General features: G+C 38.6%; 1 protein-coding gene across 2 annotated transcripts in view; it reads left to right on the forward strand.

The window, feature by feature from the left end:
* The window catches only part of glra4a (glycine receptor, alpha 4a), a 61,163-nt gene that overhangs the window by 33,775 nt on the left and 5,120 nt on the right, over positions 1–22,268 (forward strand). For both annotated transcript variants that reach the window (XM_039814480.1, XM_039814481.1), the window contains exons 2-8: positions 7,464–7,594; positions 11,531–11,598; positions 12,987–13,210; positions 14,828–14,910; positions 18,250–18,387; positions 18,740–18,954; positions 21,260–21,409. In XM_039814480.1, coding sequence (XP_039670414.1) covers positions 7,464–7,594; positions 11,531–11,598; positions 12,987–13,210; positions 14,828–14,910; positions 18,250–18,387; positions 18,740–18,954; positions 21,260–21,409 — 1,009 coding nt within the window. The remainder of the gene's footprint in view (positions 1–7,463; positions 7,595–11,530; positions 11,599–12,986; positions 13,211–14,827; positions 14,911–18,249; positions 18,388–18,739; positions 18,955–21,259; positions 21,410–22,268) is intronic.

Genomic DNA, 22,268 nt, shown 5'->3' on the forward strand with positions numbered 1-22,268 from the left:
TAAAAATAGTAAGGTTGCTGAAGCCAATTTAATATACACTATGTTATATTGTATATAACTATTCTTCCACAGAACCAATGAAAAGACTAAACCCAACAATAAATTGGTCCTACTAATAAGTATTGCATGCATATACATTAGTATTCCTATGTACCGACCTCCATTTTATTTGTCCAAAAAAAAACATGCTGACATGTACCCTCATTACGATGAACATGGGTGCCATAATTTATGAAGCCAAAGTATATAATTTTGTAACATTTAAAATTATTAAGTAGAAAGTAGCAAAAATATAGAATGTTGGCTGCCTTATCCTTGAACAAAAGCAGGAAAACAGAATGCAGCCCATAGTCTTTAAAAAAAACTATATCAGTATATTAAGTCTTTTGCTACTGCATAATGACAGATATTGCTCTACAGATGGAGGTCATATGCATCTAAAAAATTCAGTAGTAATTTCAAATCCATTCAGCTCATATGTTATCTATTTTACATTGAATATGAATATATGCCCTGTAGGCTTCTCCCATGACATCATAAAACTGTGGAACAATTTAGAGTAATCTGCCTTGCAAAGGAGACCTCTGACTGGAGGCTTATTCTGCACATCATTTCACGTCGGTCCTACTAAACTTTGACTTATTGTTGATATACAGAAAGTGTATTGAAGTGTGTCATTATGTATTTTGTCATGGAGTTTTACATTCTGACTGCATCCATTTTGGCCCCTATGTGTTGTCTAAGTATGTTTTCTATCCTCACAAATTCTTAAGTTGTGATCCATGTCTCCTCTTTTCACTGGACATCCAGATGTGGTTTACTCGTTGATGTTAGCCAGGCTCAGTGAGAAGGTTACTACTGTAGACAGCCCTATCAATGTTTCCATACCTAGAGGTGTCACTGTGAAGGCGTGACAGTGGTCATGTCATTGACGATAGATGTGTAAGGATAAATTGCAGTGTGCTCCAAATTTCATTCCCCATGAGCCTATTGATCAAAAGGGACAGCAGTAGCCATAAGCCATCACATACAGCAGTGTGAAGACAATGGGCTGCACAGGTCATGACAAAAAAAAATGACATGTCATTGGATTACCATGAAGCAAGCTGTGGTTGAATGTACTTTAATAAAAAGGCCTGTCACAGGTCAATACGTATGGTTTGGTAAGCCTGATTGAAAGTTAAAACCCCTCCATTCCGCCTCAAAGTAAGAGCCCTTATATGAGAGCAATACCTACAGCTCAAGTGGATGTCAAGGGCAATTGGACAAGTAGGAAATTAGAGCAATGTGTTTCAACAAGCGGCAAGAGCAGTTTTGTTCTGTTTCCCATTATGCTAATGGCAGTAAAAAGTTAGTATGTTCATGCATGGATGTCTAATGGGCCCGATATCCCCCCTTGCTTCCTATTAAGAAAACAGTGAACAGCCATAGCATGATATGATGTGCTTTTCTTTTATCACCAGCTTCTTAATAAAAAAAGCAATTACAAGAATATGTTTGGACTCCATGGGCAGAATCCCATCCCATCTAATTAGAGCTGTTTTTCTCGGTTACTTCTGAATCTGAGTCTTAGTGAGGTTAAACAGAATAAGATGATAACTTACAGACAAAAATGCTTGTTGTTTAGGTGAAAACCAATCAACCAGTCTTGTGGACTGAAGGTACTGTATGTATAAATTAACGTATATCTAAAAGCATTAGAGCACTAGCAAGTATTTATGTTAGTCCATATTTGTATTATATAAACTGAGGCTTTATGTTGTAAGAAATAAAAGAGGATGCAGGGAATTTTGTAAGATGTAAAGAAAAGTTGATCTCTTGCTGACTTTGGCCACCCCCACCCCTCTCTCCCCAGTCCATTTATGTCCACTTACATTTGAGCCTTACGTACTGTATACAGAATGACAGCTCCTTTTCTTTTACTGTGTACGGTTATGTATTCATTCTAACTAAATTATATATTACACCGAAATGGGTACAAGTTATGCTGCCTTTCAATCCTTGCCTTTGTACAAACATACTTTTCATACCTTAATAGAGGCTTCTGAATGATGAGCTGCTAAAATTAGCTTACAGGATCCAATTACAGACTTCGTATTCTCATATTGCCAGACCTGTGTTCACAGCGCTGTGTCAGCGACAGAGTATGGTCTGGCTACACCGCCTGTCTACTATGGGATACAGGAAAAATGCTCTGGCTTGTTCGTACTGTATTCTTTTTTAAACCAATCACAACCATCCTGCTTCTATAGCGGAGATGGTGAGAGGGGAGGGACATCCAGTGCTGGATGACAGGCTTCATCCCAGCAATGTACATCCGTTGAGACAGACTACCCACTTTGTGACTTTAAGTCATAACTGGAACTCAACATGCATGTCAACTACAAGCTGCAAAAAGCCTAGTATCTGTAGGAATTATATCCATATTGGACAATTCTACATACACTTCATGATTTAAATCCATTGCCAACATTCAGTGCCAATGCAGGAAGTAGTTCTGAGCCAGAGAAGAATTGATGTTGTTCTTGTCCGTCGCTGTAGGGTTAGGTTGCACACATATATAGTGTGTCTGGACCCACTCTGATTAGGTCTCTTTACCTGATCATTATGGATATACACCTATTCTATAAACAATGTTTGCCACCAAAAACTGGCTATTGCTGAAGGAGCATTTTTCTGTGAGGAAAAATTGGAAAGAAAGGCAACCATGGTCATGCATCCATGTTTCCAGAAAATGACTGGATGCTGTTTTCCTGAACCGTTGGTCATGTGTACACATGCTTTGATTAAAATGAATGGCTGACTGAATTTTTTGCCTAAAGCCAGGTGGGGTGAAACGGTAATAAAATGCAAAGTCATTTTACAGATGAGTTGCTCATGTAGTGGCTTTCCGTGGTTTATCTGCTGACAGCACAGCCTTGACAGGTTTGTCACAACAGTGTTTCCCTGTCATACAGTAGCTGTAGACTGCACTAGTTTGAGTTTGTGAGCACAGACTATCCAGAAATACTGAGTTTTTAAGTCTGTGTGGTTACTTTGCATGTCTATATTTGCAAAGGATGCCAAGAATAAAACCATGTTTTCAATGTCTATTTAGGATTCTCCTCAGTGTAAAAATAAATCATTTCTGAGCAGCTGTTTAAATTCTACATTTGTATAATCACCTCTGTTACTTCTAAGTGTCTATACACAACTATGTTTTAGCGTTGATTCAGCTTTGCTGTCAGAGCCAAATAAAGTCACTTACTAACAAGAGTGTCTGCCAAAACTTGCTCTATAGTGGAAGGAAAGAAAGAGCTGTTACGTATTCTAGACAGCAGTCTGGCACGGATGCTCAAATGAAAGGGAGGTAGAGGGAAGTAAAAGGTCAGGCTCATTAAATGTCAGCAAAGAGCATCTTAATAATTGAATCACTCAGACAAAGAACCACATAATTTAGCTTTGAGAGCTTTGAGGAGCCACTTGCAGTCACACTTGTAGTTTTATAGTCACTCAAAACTGCAGATATAATTTTAAGATTGGCTGTTGTACAGAAGATTAACCTCAAAAGACCTAACGTCCAAAAACAATTGCATAAGATATACTACACAGTATATTGTTTACCAATGAAGACATTTTTCAGGGGGCATCCAGTTTTGTCTTTTTTACCTGCTGCACTGCCTTATAAACCTGTCAAGAGTCATCCCTCTCGATGCAAATTTAAAACAGATGAGTTTGTGCCAAAAATGTAAAGATAACAATCTTGGGCTGTTTCTGTTTCCATGATATAAGAGCCACCATTGAAGCATCACACCATACACAATAGTGAGGAGTCCAATTAGAAATGCACGAGGGTTGATCGAGAGGTGATGTAAGCCCTGAGGGAAAGCAGAAATCCACAGCTCCTCCCACTGCACAGGGTGAGAAGTTCAGCTGTAGACCTCATCATAAAGAGTTCACTTAAAATAGGATTACACTCTGAATAGCATTATGCAAGAAAAATAGTTGTTAGGCAGAAATCGAAACAAAATGTTCATATAATACGAAATGTTGAATTTCTGACACTTTGAGATGCATGTAGCAGATTATTAAATACAGTTGTTCCTGGATGTGAAGAACTTGTCTTTGTGTTCCTAAATAAAGAATTTAAAGATAAAAGCTTTTCATCATGAATCCACCCAGAACCACAAAAAAAGAAATGCTGCAGATTTAGAGAATATTGCTACTGGTAAACAGACTGGTAGCTACTGTTAAATGAATGAGTAGTGAATGGTTAACTAATGATTAGTTACTGATTAATTTAACAGTAGCTACTAGTCTGTTTACCAGAAACTAATCATTAGTGCTTGAATCACAGTCAATCAGTTACTAACCATTTGTTCCTCAGTAACTACATTTTTGTGTACCTTATTGTAAAGTGTTACCAAACAATGACAAAGTAAAGCCTAAATGTAACTGTTCCATAATGCATGTTAAGACCTTATCTGATCATAAACTGTAAATGCATACTGTGTGCGGACCATTGTGTTTGATCAGTATCAAGAGGCGTCATAGAAATAACAAGATGTTTTGCAGCTGAGGAATCTCTTGTTTCATCATTGTTTATTAGCATCAACAAGCAGAGATGACTCACAGACAGCTCTACAGATCCAGGCTGCATTTCACTGGAAATTGCATTGGAAGTGTATGTGTTAGTTAATAGTGTTGACTTCAAGTACTGACTCATGAATGAACAGTATAGTTAACCTTGTCTTAAGGGCTAGAGTTGCTGTGTCTTGGCTTTGAGGGAACTGAGTTCTGTAACTGTAGTGAACCACCTTTATGATTTTCACACCAGAAATGTCACATAATGGACTTCTCTCATCAGTCATCAGCTGCCTGTGTCAAAATACATTCACCAGTCTATGCTAGAACATGCAGTTGTTTAAGAGGCCCATTCTTCTTCTATTAATATATCTTGAAAACTATGTTTATTGTCACAATCATTTGTCTCTGAAAGCTTGTGACCAACTGTCAGAGAAATCACACTTGAGATCAAACACAATATTTTATTGTTGTGTAGATTCATAAAACAAGCACAACCCAAGACAGAACGTTTGTTATTAATGGCTTTCTATAAGTGTAAGAGTCTGACCATCAATCCATCTCCCTGTGTACCTTTGTGAGTTTGTAACTGGGTGTGTGGGAGAAAGATGATATGAGTACCAAGGTACTATAAAATCATCAACACTAGAGAGTGGACTTTAGCAATGGAGAGGGGACCAGTGAGAGTTGAGCTTTATAATGTGAGAAAGACTGAGATGTGGGCACAGCTCCTCTGGGAAAATCAACAAAAGGTGCAGGGTGCTTGTGTTATTTTTAGTCCTACAATACTAGTAGTGTGGCAACCATAGACTGTATATTATTAATTAATTAATATTAACAGTCTATGGTGGCAACAGGGATGGAAACTATTGATATGATTAGCATGGGCGTACATTTCATCTAACAGATGGGGGGAACAATAAACAAATACAATTTCTTAAGAGCAATTATTGAAGGGGACACAAATAGTGTGTAGTTGTGGAACTCCACTAAGTAGGCTGGCAAAGCTATTTTATCCACTTTAAACATGATTTTTTAAAGTGGATGAAGTGATTGTTTTCTCTAATACAGCTGATGCTAAGAACTGAGCCTCCTAGCAAGCAAGCTAACTAACTAGCTAGCCGGCCACTAAATTAGTAAAGTTTAACTTAATGTTTCATTCACACACTTGTCACAGCGTAGAAAAACACAACGCTCTCGCCAGATGAGTGACAACTTTCTTCGGCTCATTTTCTATAACCTGTGTGTATTATGAAAGCACGGCGGGTGGAATTAGCAAGTTAGCTAACTAACAATCCAACAAGCTACCAAACAAGCTAAGTAACTTTATAACTGCTAACATAGCAGACTTGTGGAAAAATACATAATTTTGTCATGACTAATTTATTAATGACTCAGCATCACTTGTATTAGAGAAAACCATCACTTTATCCGTTGTTTATAGTGAATAAAACAGCCTCGCCAACCTATTTACTGACGCAATTCGTTCTCTCCCATTTCCCACCAGACTTCTGTGCACCTTAATATAAAGGGAGAAAATCAAGCAGTGAACCAAACCACTGTGGGTTAAGCAAACTTTTGCCCAGTTTGCGTTTGTATTGTTTTACTACTTACTGAATTATTTGAAGTATTTGTTGCTTATAATACACAGCGTGGTTTTAATGATATTTTGGGGGGTGGGGGGAACTTAGATGGTGTGGGTCCTGGACAGACAGTCAATTCAGACCACTGAGGAATTGATCTGAGATTGGGAACCATAGACCACTGAGGAATTGATCTGAGACTTGGACACTTCAAATGTAGGTGTGTCAGTAAGCAATCTAATGACCAAAATTATCTTTTTAAAGTAAACCTTCTTAAACTTATTGTTGCTCAATATTCTGTGGAGTAATTCTCAAATATCCCCCATATTTAACTATAGCTTCATAATTATAACACAGGGAAGTAGTCAAAATGATAGCCATCACTATAGCTTCATTCAGAAACAATTCCTAATTGTTGCCTACACGACTAAAAGTGGAAGATTGCTTAACTCAGCTTTACTCTTGAAGTATATCCTCTACAAATTCCTTGATCCAAAAGCCCCTGGCAATACCTTTTTATGTTGCTCTAAATACAGCTAAGAGGCTGTAAGATGGGTGATCAGCGACTAGCTACACCTACTCATGAGAACACAGGGCATCAGCAAAGCTGTGCCTCGGAGGGGATTAAACCAGCCATCTGTACTTCGGAGTTTCAGATCATGACAGATTGTGAACTGTTAACAATTGTATCAAGAGTGTGGGGTGCAATCAGCTGTGCTACAGCAGGGGTCAGTAAGAAATCAAATACATTGCAAACCTTAAAGAGCATTTTCCTTGTTTCCTTATACACTTCTTTCTTTCTCTCTTTACTTTTACTCTGGCCTGTTGGTGATTCCTGTCAGTAACTGCCTGAGCCTCACTGGAACTTGTATCAACTCCTTCCTTTCCCCGGTGTGACATTCATAGCATTACAATTGAGCCATCAATCTGTCAAGCCTTACTCCTGCTAAGCCACGAGCTGTGGGAAGCACAAGAGAGGGACAAGTTTACCTCTGCTTCTGTTTTGCTTCTCTGTAGTTAGGGCCTAAAAAACTGTAAATCTCAGACATGTGAAATAGATATGCTTTTAGTTGCCAGCTGAGGCAAGTCATTCATTGTCATTTTTCACACTCATTTTCCCAACCACCGCTGGGTATTTTTTTGCTGATGACTGACTTGGTGATAGCTGTTGGCTTTTCATTCTGTTGGATTTTCATTATTATTATTTTAAGCCTGCTACCTCTCATACCACACACACTCCTCTGCTGTTTCTCAAATTTTCTCTTTTCTTTGTCTTTGTATTTGATCCCCCCATTCCCCCTCCCTGGGTAATATCAGACTGAGCTCCTGTAAGGAGGAGATAAAGCCCCCCGGCAGGGCAGGACCAGCGCTGTCGCCCTCAGACTTCCTGGACAAGCTCATGGGGAAAACATCAGGATATGATGCCCGCATCAGACCCAACTTCAAAGGTACGATATATGCCAAGGAAGCAGACCATCACAATAGTCCTCAAGAAAACAAAGCTAAATAAAATAAAACAAAGACCAGTGGATCTGTGCTGTGAAAGCTAAACAGCTGACCATTCTCATGTGTATGTGCTGTATGCTATTCCATCAGAAACTATGATCTGATACTGAGATTTCTAGCTTCTCAGTATAAATATTGCATCAGCTTGTCCAGTTTTTCACTTTCACACACAGTGGTGTAGTTTAGTTTTATTATAATTATAGTGGGTATAGTGTGATGTTGACTTAATTAAGAGACATAATATTTGACCATACCGCACAAGCACCCTGCATCCCTGTCTCCACAATTATGTTTTGAAGGAAATGTAATTGCTGTCTGGAGTAGGTTTACTGGTAATGTTTTTTTGGTGCTACATTTTTGTACCACACGCACAGGGAGTGAGTCCTTTGTGTGTTAACTCTAGGCAGGGTTTTTCACAGTTTGACACTCTCAGCCCCCTCCTTAGACATATTATAAACAACTGCAGCAGTGGCATGTGTTCTCTTTAGAGGAAAATTTCTAAAACCAAAAAGAGACATTTTTTTATTTTATATACGTATTTTGGTTTCATGACAGTGGCGTAACGAGCCAACACCCCTATGCAGGATTATCAAGGCGGGCCCCTCTACTACAGCACGTGATGATGGCGCAATGTCCATGAGTAGGCTACCATAAATAGGACAGGATAGGATCACAGAGACACAGCATATAAGAGATGAGATGACTGACAAAATCAGGAATAGCCTACGCGCACCACAACAACAAAAAAACACTGATGAATGCGCACCATAACACATGAAAAAACACACAAGGGCAGTCCTTTCAGGATTTCACGGCCTTTTTTTGAGATTGTTGCAGCCCAAAATGCCTGATTTCACGGGAGCTTTTGTAAAAAATTGCAATAAAAGTTGCGATGTCTTTTGATGTGTTTGTTGAAATGAAGTTGCAGAAGGTAGTGAAAGTTGCAAAAAAAAGTTGCAATTTTTTTTATATAGTTCTTTAAAAATAAAAAGGAAACTTGTTTTGGGGAGAATAATAATTATTACTATTAATTAATTACTCTGGGCTGAGATTTCCTAGGAACCTTACCAAAAAGGCTCAGGATGATGATGTTGGTATAATATGAAAATGGCTGGTGGATTTAAGACAAAAAAATAATAATTTATTGAATGAATAAACTATGAACATATATGTTGCTGTCAGTGGCTTGTTGATTGTTACATTGTTAGTTAATTTCCTATCCTGGCCACACACATTCATACGGTTTGATAAAGTACTTATTGGACTTTAACTTATCATTGCACTTACAATATTGAGCGTACAGTAGCTGTCCTCAATTTAGGTCATTGTGTCGTCTCATCTGCGTTTTTTTCCTGCATCCACCGTGTGTGATTTTGTGTGTGTGCGTGCGCACGTCAGTCGCGGTGGAAATGGAGCAGCAGCCCCACCCGCTGCAGAGAGCCGACAGTATTGAAACAGCAGCCGCTTCAGTGACTATATAGTGAAAAAACGTTACAGCATACATTGATGTTAAAACGTGTACAGGTTGGCAGGACGGTCTGAAAAGTTTTGCATGGTCTTTTGCTGTATGTTTTGTTGGTAAATGCGAGATGTTCGAGTCACACACACACGTCTCGTCTTCATAACAGAAACAAGGAAATTAATTTGACCCGTTCTCACTCCCGCTTGGTCAGTGGCTGCACGTGGGCCTGCTGGGATTGTCGCGAGTAATGCGATAGGGGGCCCCGGCTGTCAATCAATATATTCCAGTGATGTGGGCCCCTGATTGGTCCGGGCCCGTAAGCACCGCTTACCCTGCTTAGCGATAGTTTCGCATCTGTTTCATGATGGTGCTCCCTAGTTTTGCATTGCTAAGTCAGTTTGCAGGCTATATAGCTAATTAGCTGCTCAGCTGCAGCACATTAAAAACAGCATGTAAATAATACATTAATTAAAAAAGGTGACATTATTCTTGACAAAAAAAAAGCACCAATGGGATTTTAGCTGGACTTTAAAAACATGACCAAGAGTTATGAGGAGCGTCTCTTTTCTATAATTTCTAAGTGGATTTATGTTTTTTTATGCGTGATGGATAATGATATCCTCGGAAGTGTAATGAATCTATAATTATGTGTATCATGTCTGTGTTTAGATTTGACTGAGTTATGACTCACAGACTGAGACATTTTTTTGATGCAAATTCAAAGCAATCAGGCGCCAAGGGGTTTAAAGTACCATCATTGCATCCATGAGCTGTGTGTCACAGCTGCTGCTGTTGCTCCAACTGCTGACAGTGTTGATAAGCAGGCAAAATAAATGAGCCAAACAAAAAAAACTAACTTCCTGTTGTTTGTAGAACACTGGCTTGCACCTGTCCCTTTTCCCTCATGCAGCATCTTTGCCTCAAAACTCTCCCTCCAGATGCACACCTCACAATTTGAAAATCTGTTTAGGCAACAGCTGCACTTTGGTTAAGGTTAGGAAGAGATCATGGTTTTGGTTAACTGTTAAAAAGTACATACATCTTTTGTCATAAGTAGGCCATGCAGTAGGTGCTAATGACAGGATGTTGTATTGCGAGAGCCACATCCAGGATATTCTAGGGGAAAAACAAACTAAATAAGTTGTGAGTGAAAATTTTGCAAATACATTAATAATAATAAATAATTCACTAATTCGCTGTTGGAAAACAGTAGCATAAAACGTAATTCCAAAAGTCAGGGTTGCACACTGATGATATTCTCGGACACCAAAATGTGGGCAGACGCATCTCTGTGACCTTCCTTGCTCTTAGTTTTAACAATCCCAACATTATCGATTTTAACACAATTACACTTAATGGTACATTTTGTAGGAATTTCTCCCATCTAGCGGTGAAATTATATTTTGTATTCAAACGACTAGTGCTCTCTAGCGCCTCGCTTTTTCAAATGTGTGTTGCAACTGCGGTAGCCGTTCTATACTAAGAAGCTATGACATGTCTTCCAACAGCGCTTCATCAAGTTCTCGCTCGGGTGATGAGGTTTGTTATTTCAAATGAACTGCAAACTGCATTGAATCAGTGTGAGCATGTATAAGTAATTACCCTTATAATTTAGACCGTAACATTGACTTACCTGTCAAGAAGAAAGCCGGCAACTTCAGTGTCCCTTTGAAAGTCTTTCTCCGTCATTAGCTCTTTCCACCTGGGAACGGCTACCCTGATGTTTAACCTCGTGTTTTGAATTTGCCAGTCAAATTGCCTTTTTAATTCCCTTTTTCGCTTTTTTGGCGACGAGGATTCCCTCTCCTGTGGTTCAGCATAAGTATGATCCTCCATTATGAACTAAAGTGCAGTGCAGGCTTTCAAATTTGCCAGGGCAGTGACAGGCGTCTCTCACTGATCTCCTTCTCCATTTCAGCTGGTTTCAATCACCTGACGCTGGCTCTGAATGAAAAAGCCTTGCTAGTGCTTTATGTCCCTCTCAGCGATTATATTTAGTTTTTTAAAATGGCGGAACGACATGGAAGCCTCCTTGGACTTAGCAGTCTAATGTAAATACAGATAAGAAATTCTTTGGAGGATAAGATATTCACATATTTATGAATGAAGACATTGATTTTAGCTAATACAATACTTAAAACACTACACAGTGTACCTTTAAAGAAATGCTTGTGAAAAATACTTTCTCCTAGTGTCTTTAAAGAGCAGGCTCTTCAACAGCAGAACTAGAGCTTGCATGACTGTGTTGCAGTAACATTTTCAGCCACAATTACTGTATTGGATCCGATGAAACTTGAAGAAACTGCCTGGAATCTTGAAAAAAGCCACAGTAGTTTTTTTCATGTGGTGTTATCTCATTAATCCCATCTGAGGAGAAAGATGTGTAAATGCAGTCTGTTTTTTTTTCTTTCCTCAGGCCCAGCTGTGAATGTCACCTGTAATATTTTCATCAACAGCTTTGGGTCCATCACAGAAACTACAATGGTAAGAAGATCTTGGAGATTTCAAATGTTTCACTCTGAAAAACAATTCTGAAAAACAGTATTAAAAATATCACTGTAGTTTATTTGTTTCTAAATATAATTATGGATTATGGTTTGTATTGGTTTAGTTGTAGTAGTCTTAAAACACTCCATCCTCTTTCTGTCCTACCAACTTCTTTGCTAATCCACTCAGTGCTGAAGCCGTTCCCTCATTTCTGTTTCCTGGAGCTTAACAGTGCAACCTTCAGAGACCAATGGGTCACTGACATGCTGATAATGAACTGTCCACTCTGCAATTAAAATGAAAAATTGAGAAAATGGATGAAAAGGGATATAGAAGAGGCGACGAGGGGTTCGGTGAGAAATGGCTGTCCTCAAGTCTACATTTATGGTGTTATAACTGCTGGGTCAGCACAATGCAGCAGTGAACTGTTTAAAGGTGTCTTAAGGGTCAGACCTCCAGTCAGAACAGCTCAGAGAACGACAACACTAATGATGTCATTGTGTTCGCTGGTGAAGCATGCGTTTCATTCTGATAAATTAAGTGAACAAGCAAGAAAAAGGAACAATGTGTAATGCCCAAAGATGAATTTTAAATTAATTGCACAAATTGGAATTCTACTGAATTACTCATGTATGCTGGCTGCAGGCAGGGGTGATTATGTTCAGTACTTGTCCTTGGTATGGCTTGCATTGCTAACCCTCTGTTCACTAGCAGCACATGGCTGCAACGATTGACCAATCCGTATTCAATCGGGTACTTTAGCTAAATCTGTTGAATATTGTGAGGCAGGGGCATTTCAACAAGAGTAATGTATTTATTATTTGGAACCACTAAGGTTACATTAAAATGATGGATCATCTGTAATAATGTTAGTGTGTGTGCACTATATTATTATTATAATTTGGAGGTGTAAAAGTTAAATACTGTAGTACTTATATTTACAGAAGCATTTTTAAAGCACATTTAAATCCCTTTTTTAAAAACTTACAATCAAAATGTTGATCCTCCATTGTGAACAGTACACCCCACATCAGAGTGAAGTCATGTCCTTGTCAATAAGGACATGAAGCACGATGGACACATGTAGCCTACATCATGGTCCATTTCTTTGTCATGTGGATTATATCATTGCATATGAAACAAAGGAAAAATACATTTTGTAGATTAAGACTTTAGTTAAATTCCATCCAAGACTGTTCAAAGTTTTATCATGGTTTCATCTTCTATAGAGTAAAACAGCTTTGTCCATCTTAAATTTATTATCAGTTAGAATGGACTCCAGAAACTTCTCAAATCACTACTGCAGAATGATCCACTTCTAAGATCTGTACTGCAACCTTCCCTGTTGGTTTATTTTCCATTAACTACCCTGAGTTCTTCCACAGGACTACAGGCTCAATGTATTTCTACGGCAAAATTGGAATGACCCCCGCCTGGCGTACAGCGAATACCCAGACGACTCCCTTGATCTGGATCCATCCATGTTGGACTCTATCTGGAAACCTGATTTATTCTTTGCAAACGAGAAAGGAGCCAATTTCCACGAGGTCACTACTGATAACAAGCTACTACGGATTTTCCAAGATGGCAGCGTTCTATACAGCATTAGGTAACTACAGATATTAATCCTAAATCTTAAAGATTGGAGCCGTTGAGTACTGTTGTGGCCAGTTGAAGATCCTTCTCGAGATGAGGCTTCATTCAACTGCTTCGATATAATCTGATTGTTGTTGCCTTACTTTAAGAGGCTGCAGGTAAATAAGTTGGTTTATTTTTGAATATTTTTTAATAGAAAATTCTTTAAAATTTACTTTGAAAATGAGCAGCCTTTTTTAATAAGATGAAAATGGACATAAATTTGTATCTCAGTACAGACCGATTGGGTGGTATCATTGCCATAATGACCTACATATTGTAATTTTGCTATGCCTTTGAATATGTCTGTACTTTAACAGTATATGATCAATACGAAAGAAGTGACGAATGATACACATAAAAGGTGGTTTGTATGATTTTAAAGAGGTCTGTTTGGGAACATTTCTGCCATTTAAAGTTAGGAAAACTAGTGCAACTCATGTCTGGTCTAAGCAGGCAGATTGCAAACAAATCCCACTCAAACATGAGCTCTGACCACACTTGCAGCAGATTGAATTGAATTGCCAATCACACACCCCTTACTGCATCTGGACAAAATGCACAGAAACCTCAAGTGGAATATGTGCTACTTTAAAGTTTGTTTGGTTACAACACTCTACACCGGATGGGTGATTTGCAAATGGCTTAACTATAGCATAACAACATATCTTAAGTCTCTACTTGCGTGTCAAAGGAGTTCCAATTTTACAATTTACAAAATACATTTACTTGAGCAAGTCTTCACACATAGATCAAACAATTTTGTGTGCACTAAATACAACAATGAATCCAAAGTCAGGAATCAATCACTTAGATATGTGTAGTTTGTTCTTCAGCTGGTGAAAAATATATTATGTCATCATAACATAGTAGAAAATGAGTGCGTATGTGTATAGTCTACTGCTGGCGGCTCTTGTCTCACCTCTAGGCGATGCATTACAGCAGGTAATTACACCGTTTTCCTCCAGTCTCTCTCTCTCTCTCTCTCTCTCTCTCTCTCTCTCTCTCTCTCTCTCTCTCTCTCTCTCTCTCTCTCTCTCTCTCTCTCTCTCTCTCTCTCTCTCTCTCTCTCTCTCTCTCTCTCTCTCTCTCTCTCTCTCTCTCTCTCTCTCTCTCTCTCTCTCTCTCCTCTCTCTCTCTCTCTCTCTCTCTCTCTCTCTCTCTCTCTCTCTCTCTCTCTCTCTCTCTCTCTCTCTCTCTCTCTCTCTCTCTCTCTCTCTCATTTTTTTGAAGGCTTAATGCATCAACACCACAACAAATAAAAGTAGGGATGCCTACACCAATTACTTTCCCATTACTGTGGTGCTACAACTAATCAAATGGTAGAGTAACTCAATACGTTTTCCAATCTACTCTTATTAAAAAGGAAAAACTGTTTTGTTTTTTCATTTGTCCAATTTTACTGAATTGCACACATAGGCTACTCCTGACTCCCGTTTCATACTTTGCAAAACAAAGCATGATTTGTTTCATTGTCACACTCTTATCGTAATCTGTTAACCTATTTGGTGTCTTTTCCTTGAGCCTTTTTGTGCCTTTTGACATCCCCTATTGCTCCTCTTCTTTCTTCTAATCTGTTTTTCTATCTCAGGCTGACTCTTGTCCTGTCCTGCCCTATGGACTTGAAGAATTTTCCAATGGACATTCAGACCTGTACGATGCAGCTTGAAAGCTGTGAGTCTTCTTCTTCTCTATGTCTTCCTCTTGTCTCACTTACCTCTGATTTCTACCTTTTGCCTGGCTTGCAAAGTGCCTAATCTTGCTATATTCCAAGAGATAGGAACTTTCGTGACTCTACCTGCGTTTCATTATTAGGGTTATATGCTGTGTCCATGTGGAGAATGGTTCCTTATGTTTTGTAATTACATCTCAAGTTCCCCAAAACCAATAATACAAGAGCAAAAGTGCAAGGAATGGATTTAACACAGTTTGTCTGCTTTGACGTAAGGCACAAAAATTTGCATGTCAAGCTTACTAGTTTACTAGCCTACCTACCAAAGGGTAGCTCTTCCTACATTAAATCAACAAGCACATCCATACTGTATTATTTAACAGTGAAACATAGCCTATTTAATATTTAAGACACCTTAACAATGTTCTTGTTTTGAAGTCAGTTTAAGTCAGCTGTAAACATTAAGTCATCCAAAGACCGTGTTTTCAACCAATTTATGATGCAAACGTTAGCCATCTATAACTGACTGTTTGGACAAAATCAACACCTGCTATGTACAACGGACTGTGTTTGGACCAAATCAACACTTGCTGGCGTTTAACGAGAAGCCTGCGTTTATCTACCACTGTCTGACATCAAAGACTCATTGTTTTGAAAATTACTAAGAATAAAAAAAATATGCCCCCATTTTTATTGTAAACTGCATGTAACAGAAAGCTTAACAGTTATAATGTTAGGAACAGTAAGGGATGGTGGGGCTACCAAACAGTCAGTTGTTTACAAATCTTTTCTTGTTCACATTTACTGTACATCTATTTAAACTGGAGTGTTCAAGAAATGTACAAAAAGGCATTTGAAGCCTTTTAAAATGTTATTACATTGATAAAATGTAGGAGAATAATAATATTCTCCCCTTTTAGTCTACCCTTGCCTTTAGCAGAGATATCGTCTGTCCTTATGAAACCAATTTCACCAAAGATATAAATAATAAAACTTTAATTTTGTGTCCCTTTTATTATATCTGACCCACCCCGTAGACATGACCTAATTTCCTGTCATAGGGACAAAAGAATTTAAGTGTAGCAAAAGGGAGGAAACGGAATGAGCACTCGTACCAAGTCACTGCATCTTTTCAGAAGCATCTCTCACAAATGACTAAGTCAAGCTGAATGCTGGTATCTCTACCTGCGTCTTTATCTGATTTAACAAGTGAAAGAGGTATTGGTTTGTATAAACTTAGTTACTCCCTCTTTGTACAGGAGGCAGCATGATTTATTTCTACAAATTAACACAGGGACCAACACAAACAAAATCCAATATATTTAGCGCAGAACATACGTCAGCCAGCATGAAAACAAAAATATAAAAGACCCTTTAGGAGTGTAAGGGAGGTGAATCAGACAAACAGATTTGTGCTTAAAGCAGCAATATGTGTATGTGTTTGGGTAACTGTATCACATCATACTGCCATTACCGGAGACGTAATCATTTCTGATTATAGGTGAGGATACTTGGCCTTGTGTTGACAAGTGCTAGTACACCACCCAAGGGTGTGATCACCTTGGCTAGCTTGATGTTAAGAGGACATTATAGGATTTACTGCCACTACTGGAGCTGTGAAACTTGAAGCAATAGAGAGGCGGGTAAAAAAAAAAAAAGGAGGTTATCTTTGGGGTTTGAGAGACCCAAGGCCAATCTTCTTTTCTGGCCTTTCATGCCACGGGCTTAAATAGATATATAAATAGAACTAACAATGCAATTCTGCCTTATTCTGACACATCAAAGTCCCATATATGCAGCTTATACCACTTCGCTTTGCCTTGAGCCATTTGGGTCCAGCGACCTCAAATCCACTTTGTAACTTACACCATGTGTGAAAAGCAAGACTAAGAATGTAAAGCATAACCATGGCTGCATTAAGATAGGGACTTTCATTAGCTTTTTAACATGAAAAAGAAGATGGCTTGTGACTAACAGTCATTAGTCTTCCATGCTGAGATATTTCAGACATTCTGCCTCATAAATTAAATTTTTCATTGCACTTTAAACATTGTCAATTATGTTTTAACGCCTCTGAGCTGTAGCTGGCTGAAGAAAAGACCATTTAATTATCTTAGGAAGGCATTGGATTGGTATTCCCCTTGCTTATCAAAGCAGGATGTGTGAATGACAGTGAATTATCCTCATGAACAAGATAAGTGTGTTTTAGTTGTTGTTTTCCAGGCGTGTGGGCAGGATAGAGGATAACATCTTGAATAATTGATGTCTTTGTTACTCGGGCCCTAAAGATCAGTATTATTCAGATGTGCAAGAAATTCTTCGTCGATGTTGCATGCATTTTTAATATACTTATAATCAGATAGCTGTGAGAAGGAGTGATTTGCATTCAAAAAGAGCAACCGTGTGTGGATGCAAAATCTTTATTGACTTACACTGAGTGATTTACTAAACTGTGTATTTACTTGCATAAATAAGTATATGCCATGCCATTATGTTACCGTTTTTGTGCATTACTATTATTGCATACTCTAATCAGCTCAGTACATGTCAGCACATACAGCATGTCCCACTGTCAGATATGCTCCTCATGTCCCCCCTTTATTCTGTAACCTTTAAGCAACCACAGCAACATGACTGGAGCTGTGGTGGGTGACCTTTACTGTGACAAACATGATGGCAGAGGGTAGCTGGTAGCTGGACAGATGGGCAAAAGCGACGTTATATTACCACAATCTTCCAAGTTTCATTCCCTCTCTCTCTGGGTCTCATTATTAGCCAAGGTTTCTGGAGGTTCCTCATGCACAGGTGTAATACTATGGTAACAAGATCCCAGTTAGAGTTGTGGTGTAGGACAGAAATTAGGTTAAGAAGTAGGAGGAAGAAGGGGATGAGAATCACAGCAATAGAGGAAAGAATAAGAATATTTAACAGCTAGTGCAGTGGTGCACTTGATCGTATGCAATATTTAGAAATATACAGCAATTCTCACCAGCATGTTATTATAGTCTGAGCAGTAACATTTTAAGCAGTTTATAAAGATTTGACATGTCTGAGAGATTGTATATTAGAGATTATAAATAAGACTAAAGAGCATCTTATCCCGTTTGGCAAGTTGATGTCATTTTGAAAAATGTATGCCATGGTGAAATAATGACATGCATAATCTTACCAAGGTATAACAAAATGTCTTAAATTATGTGCAAGATGCATGAAAAAATTAATAGGAGAATTCAATAGACTTTTCAATATAATCTAAGCTAAAGCGAAAACGAAAACGATGACACATTTCTAACAATTTCTCCCTTATTTAAATATCTTGTCTTTATGCTCTCTGTTCACAGTTGGTTACACCATGAATGACTTGATCTTTGAGTGGCTGTCTGAAAACCCCGTTCAGGTGGCTGATGATCTCACTCTCCCCCAGTTTGTGCTAAAAGAGGAGAAGGATTTGGGCTACTGCACTAAGTATTACAACACAGGTACATAATGAATTCCATACATGGTGTTTCGAGAAACCAGGGACCCCACACTGAAAATCCAAATTGTAATTGAATGCTTCAGCTTATTTCTTCTCCATAGGCATGTAAAATGAGTTAGTTATGCTATAGAGATTCAACTACTACAAATTGAACACTCTACACTGTTGGTTCTTGTTGGAATTTTACCTATAACTTGCTTTATGGTTAAAAGAACAGCTCAACCAAAATGTAATTTTACTACATCTTTATCAAATATCTTTATCATTTTCTATTTTGCCATTCCAACAGTGTAATAAAAAAAAAAACAACTATGCTCTCGGACAGTTGAATGTACTATGTCATGTGCCTGCAGGTAAATTCACCTGCATTGAAGTGAAGTTCCATCTGGAACGTCAAATGGGCTACTACTTGATCCAGATGTACATCCCCTCCCTCCTCATAGTCATCCTTTCCTGGGTGTCTTTCTGGATAAACATGGACGCTGCACCAGCCAGAGTGGGTCTGGGCATCACCACTGTACTGACGATGACCACGCAGAGCTCTGGTTCAAGGGCCTCTCTGCCCAAGGTGAGTATAGTGACCAAGATGTATGAGGGCTTCTACATAGGGGTAGGTGCAGGGAGAGTATTTATTGAGAAAACTGATTAACAAGAAGTCAAAGATGCAGGGGATGAATTCCCGTCAGGGCCACATGCTTTTTCCCCCCATCAATTTAGTGGGGTTGTGGTTTTAAACCTGATATTGGGCTGTTTAAGACATGTCTTGCTTACTATAATGTATGATCTGAAACTCAATGGAGCACAACGAAAATAAACGTTCTCTGCTAGAGAAATTTAAATATTGGTCAGATAAAAAGGTAACTGTAATCATATGCAGTTATTCCTCCAATAAGCAGTATGTGTGAGAGGATATAGGCATTACATAATCAGCTCAACAAAAAGGTCAGTGACTAAATCCAATAAACCCATTATGGCCAGAGTTTGAAACTTGTTCTGACATTTTGCTCTGACATATTACCCCAAAAGTAATACATGATTTCAAAATAACATTACCTTTTGTACCCGATATATCCTGACAAGGCCAACCCAAAAGCTCCAAGAAAGAAGTGACAGTCAACATAACCAGTATACCTTTTGCAGTCCTCAGTAATCGCTCCTCTAAAGTTGGGTAAAAGAGGCTTTTGGAGGGAGCTTTGGAAAAGGACGACCTATTACAGAGTATTTAGTCATGAAATGCTGACTTTGTATGAGGCAGTTCCTGATTTAGGACAAAGCTTGAGATTAACGAGGGAGCAGACAAACGAGGGCCAGGTGGGGTGAGGACACTGGCATGTGAAAGACATGCAGGGCACACAGATCCCCGGGGAGAATGTTAGGAAGCAGGGAGCGAGAGATACTGTATAATACAATCATGACGGTAAATAATTTTTTTCTGGTTGGCTAAAATTGTTTTAGAATACCTTTACAATAGATGACCGGCCAACAGTTTAACCGAAGTTCTAAATCCGTGCACATGGTATATTATAGTAGATTGCTGGTAACCATAGCAACATCACTTTAGCCTGGTGCTACATTACCAGTTAACTCTTACTGATGGTTGGAGTTTGACTGAGTTTTGTGCAAAAACATTTTTTAGCTTTACTTAAAAAAAGTTAAAAATACAACGTTTCGGTCTTATACCTTCATCAGGTACCTGATGAAGTGTGCGGGACTTTCTCTAAGCTTCTGATCTGCTACGTTTGATCATATCCTACGCGACGAAAGAGGTGTTTTCCCCGCACAGATTTAACTAATGTTCCCGACACTTTATGGCTTGCGACCCCTAAAAAAAAAAAAAGACATGTCTCCACACAGGTTCTGGCTATAGTGTGGATGTGAGTCATTCCAACTTAGATTGTTTCATTAAAAATAGTTTTTAGAAGCCTGAAAAGGTCAAAGTATCCATTATTTGACAAGAAAAAAAAAAAAACATTTTCTTAAAACAAGTTAGAAAATCTGCAGGTACAATGACAGTTTCAATCTGTTGCCTATAGAAATCAACTTCTTTCCGAAAAAGAAGAAGGCAGGTTGCTGCTCTAAAAATCAAGAAAAAAATACTTTAAAAATACTTTTACATTACATTTACTTTTACATAAGATTTACATAGGAAAATATTCTCACTGCACTTGCAGAGTTTTTTTTACCTGCTTTTTAAGGAGGTTATATTTTAGGTTACAGGCAAAAAACACCAAAAACGTGATAGTGAATATAATAAGGTTCTAGGTCTATACTTAGATTTTTGGTCGTCCAGCTACTATGTTTTCCAGTGGCTATTTCCTCTGTTCCTGAACACTAATGGTTACCAAAAATGAATTAACTGCCTGAAATATAAAAGAGAAAGTTTTTTTTAAAGGACAGGGGTAACTAAAAGTATTTCAACCAGTATTTCAACCAGTATTTCAACCAAACGAAAAATGTTAAGCGAAAACATAATTAGTAGCTAATAATTGGCATCTTAAAAATAAGAGTAAATGTGTTACAGCTGGAGTAGGAAACTTTAATGCAGTGGAAGTGATGATGTAAAGATGGCTGAGGGGTTTCCAGAGTTTTACCTTACTGATGACACACGCACACAAGCACCCGCGAGCGCGCACACACACACACACACACACACACACAGGCCTGGGCTCCGCTCAAGTCTTGAGCTGTGACCTGTCTCATGGCTATGTGTCAACTGCCCACATCCCACTGACTCATTACAATTCTAGACCATTCCAAAGATGTGTCATTACGTGCCAGAGTTGAGGAATGTGTAGATTGTGAAGAACCTTCAGATTATTTGTTAGCCTCATTGATTGGCTGTTGATGACTCTGTGACCTTGTCTGTTTCCCAGGTGTCCTATGTGAAGGCCATTGATATTTGGATGGCAGTGTGCCTTTTGTTTGTGTTTGCTGCCCTGCTGGAGTATGCAGCAGTTAACTTTGTCTCAAGGCAACACAAGGAGTTCATCAGGCTGAGGAAAAAGCAGCGGCAGCAAAGAATAGTAAGTGTATATCACACACACACACACACACACACACACACACACACACACACACACACACACACACACACACACACGCCGATTCTAAAAAAGTAAGCACATGAAGCACACACACACACTCCAGTCCTTGTCAGCCTCTATAACATTGATTTGTGCCTCTTGTTATTGTGGGATGCTATATATTCAGGAACTGACAACATCAACACGCTACAGCTGGCTGTCATATTACATGAGGCAGATCCACTCATTTTAGTTCAACTCATTTCCATGGTGAGCACTGACCTGTGAAGAGCCTTTGTGATCCTTTTTCTCCGTCACTAAATTTGACACAGAGCAACAGCCTATCCTACCAACCCTGTGGCAGTGGGATGCCCTGCATTCACACAGCAACACTAATACAATTCTTTATTCTGACCTGTTGTGGTCAGTGTGAGACTGCTTTCATATAATATTTAAGTTATCCATAACATATTCATTTGCATGAGTTAATATGGCAAGCTAGCAAGCACCAAATAACTATTTTCTTTAGATATGTCTCTTCAAATACTGATATCTTTAAATACTGGTATATCTTGAAAGTGTTCTTCTGTACCATATTTTAATAAGGCATGCATTAAAGCCCCTTAAAAAAAATTGCCCTTGAAAAAGAAGGATATATGAATGTAAGAATATTTTTGGGGTTTCCATGTTGTTTAAAAATTCACAACAGCAATCTTACTGGGTCGGACCTTGTAACATTTCTGTATCACTTTAAACATCCCTTTTTTAATCTTAGCATAATTTTTCATCCAATCATACATCCCCTAAATCAGGTACATATCTTGAAAAACGATTATCAAGGCAAACAGCTTGTAAATTG

Source organism: Perca fluviatilis, chromosome 10, assembly GCF_010015445.1.
Source record: "Perca fluviatilis chromosome 10, GENO_Pfluv_1.0, whole genome shotgun sequence".
NCBI classification, from domain to species: domain Eukaryota; kingdom Metazoa; phylum Chordata; class Actinopteri; order Perciformes; family Percidae; genus Perca; species Perca fluviatilis.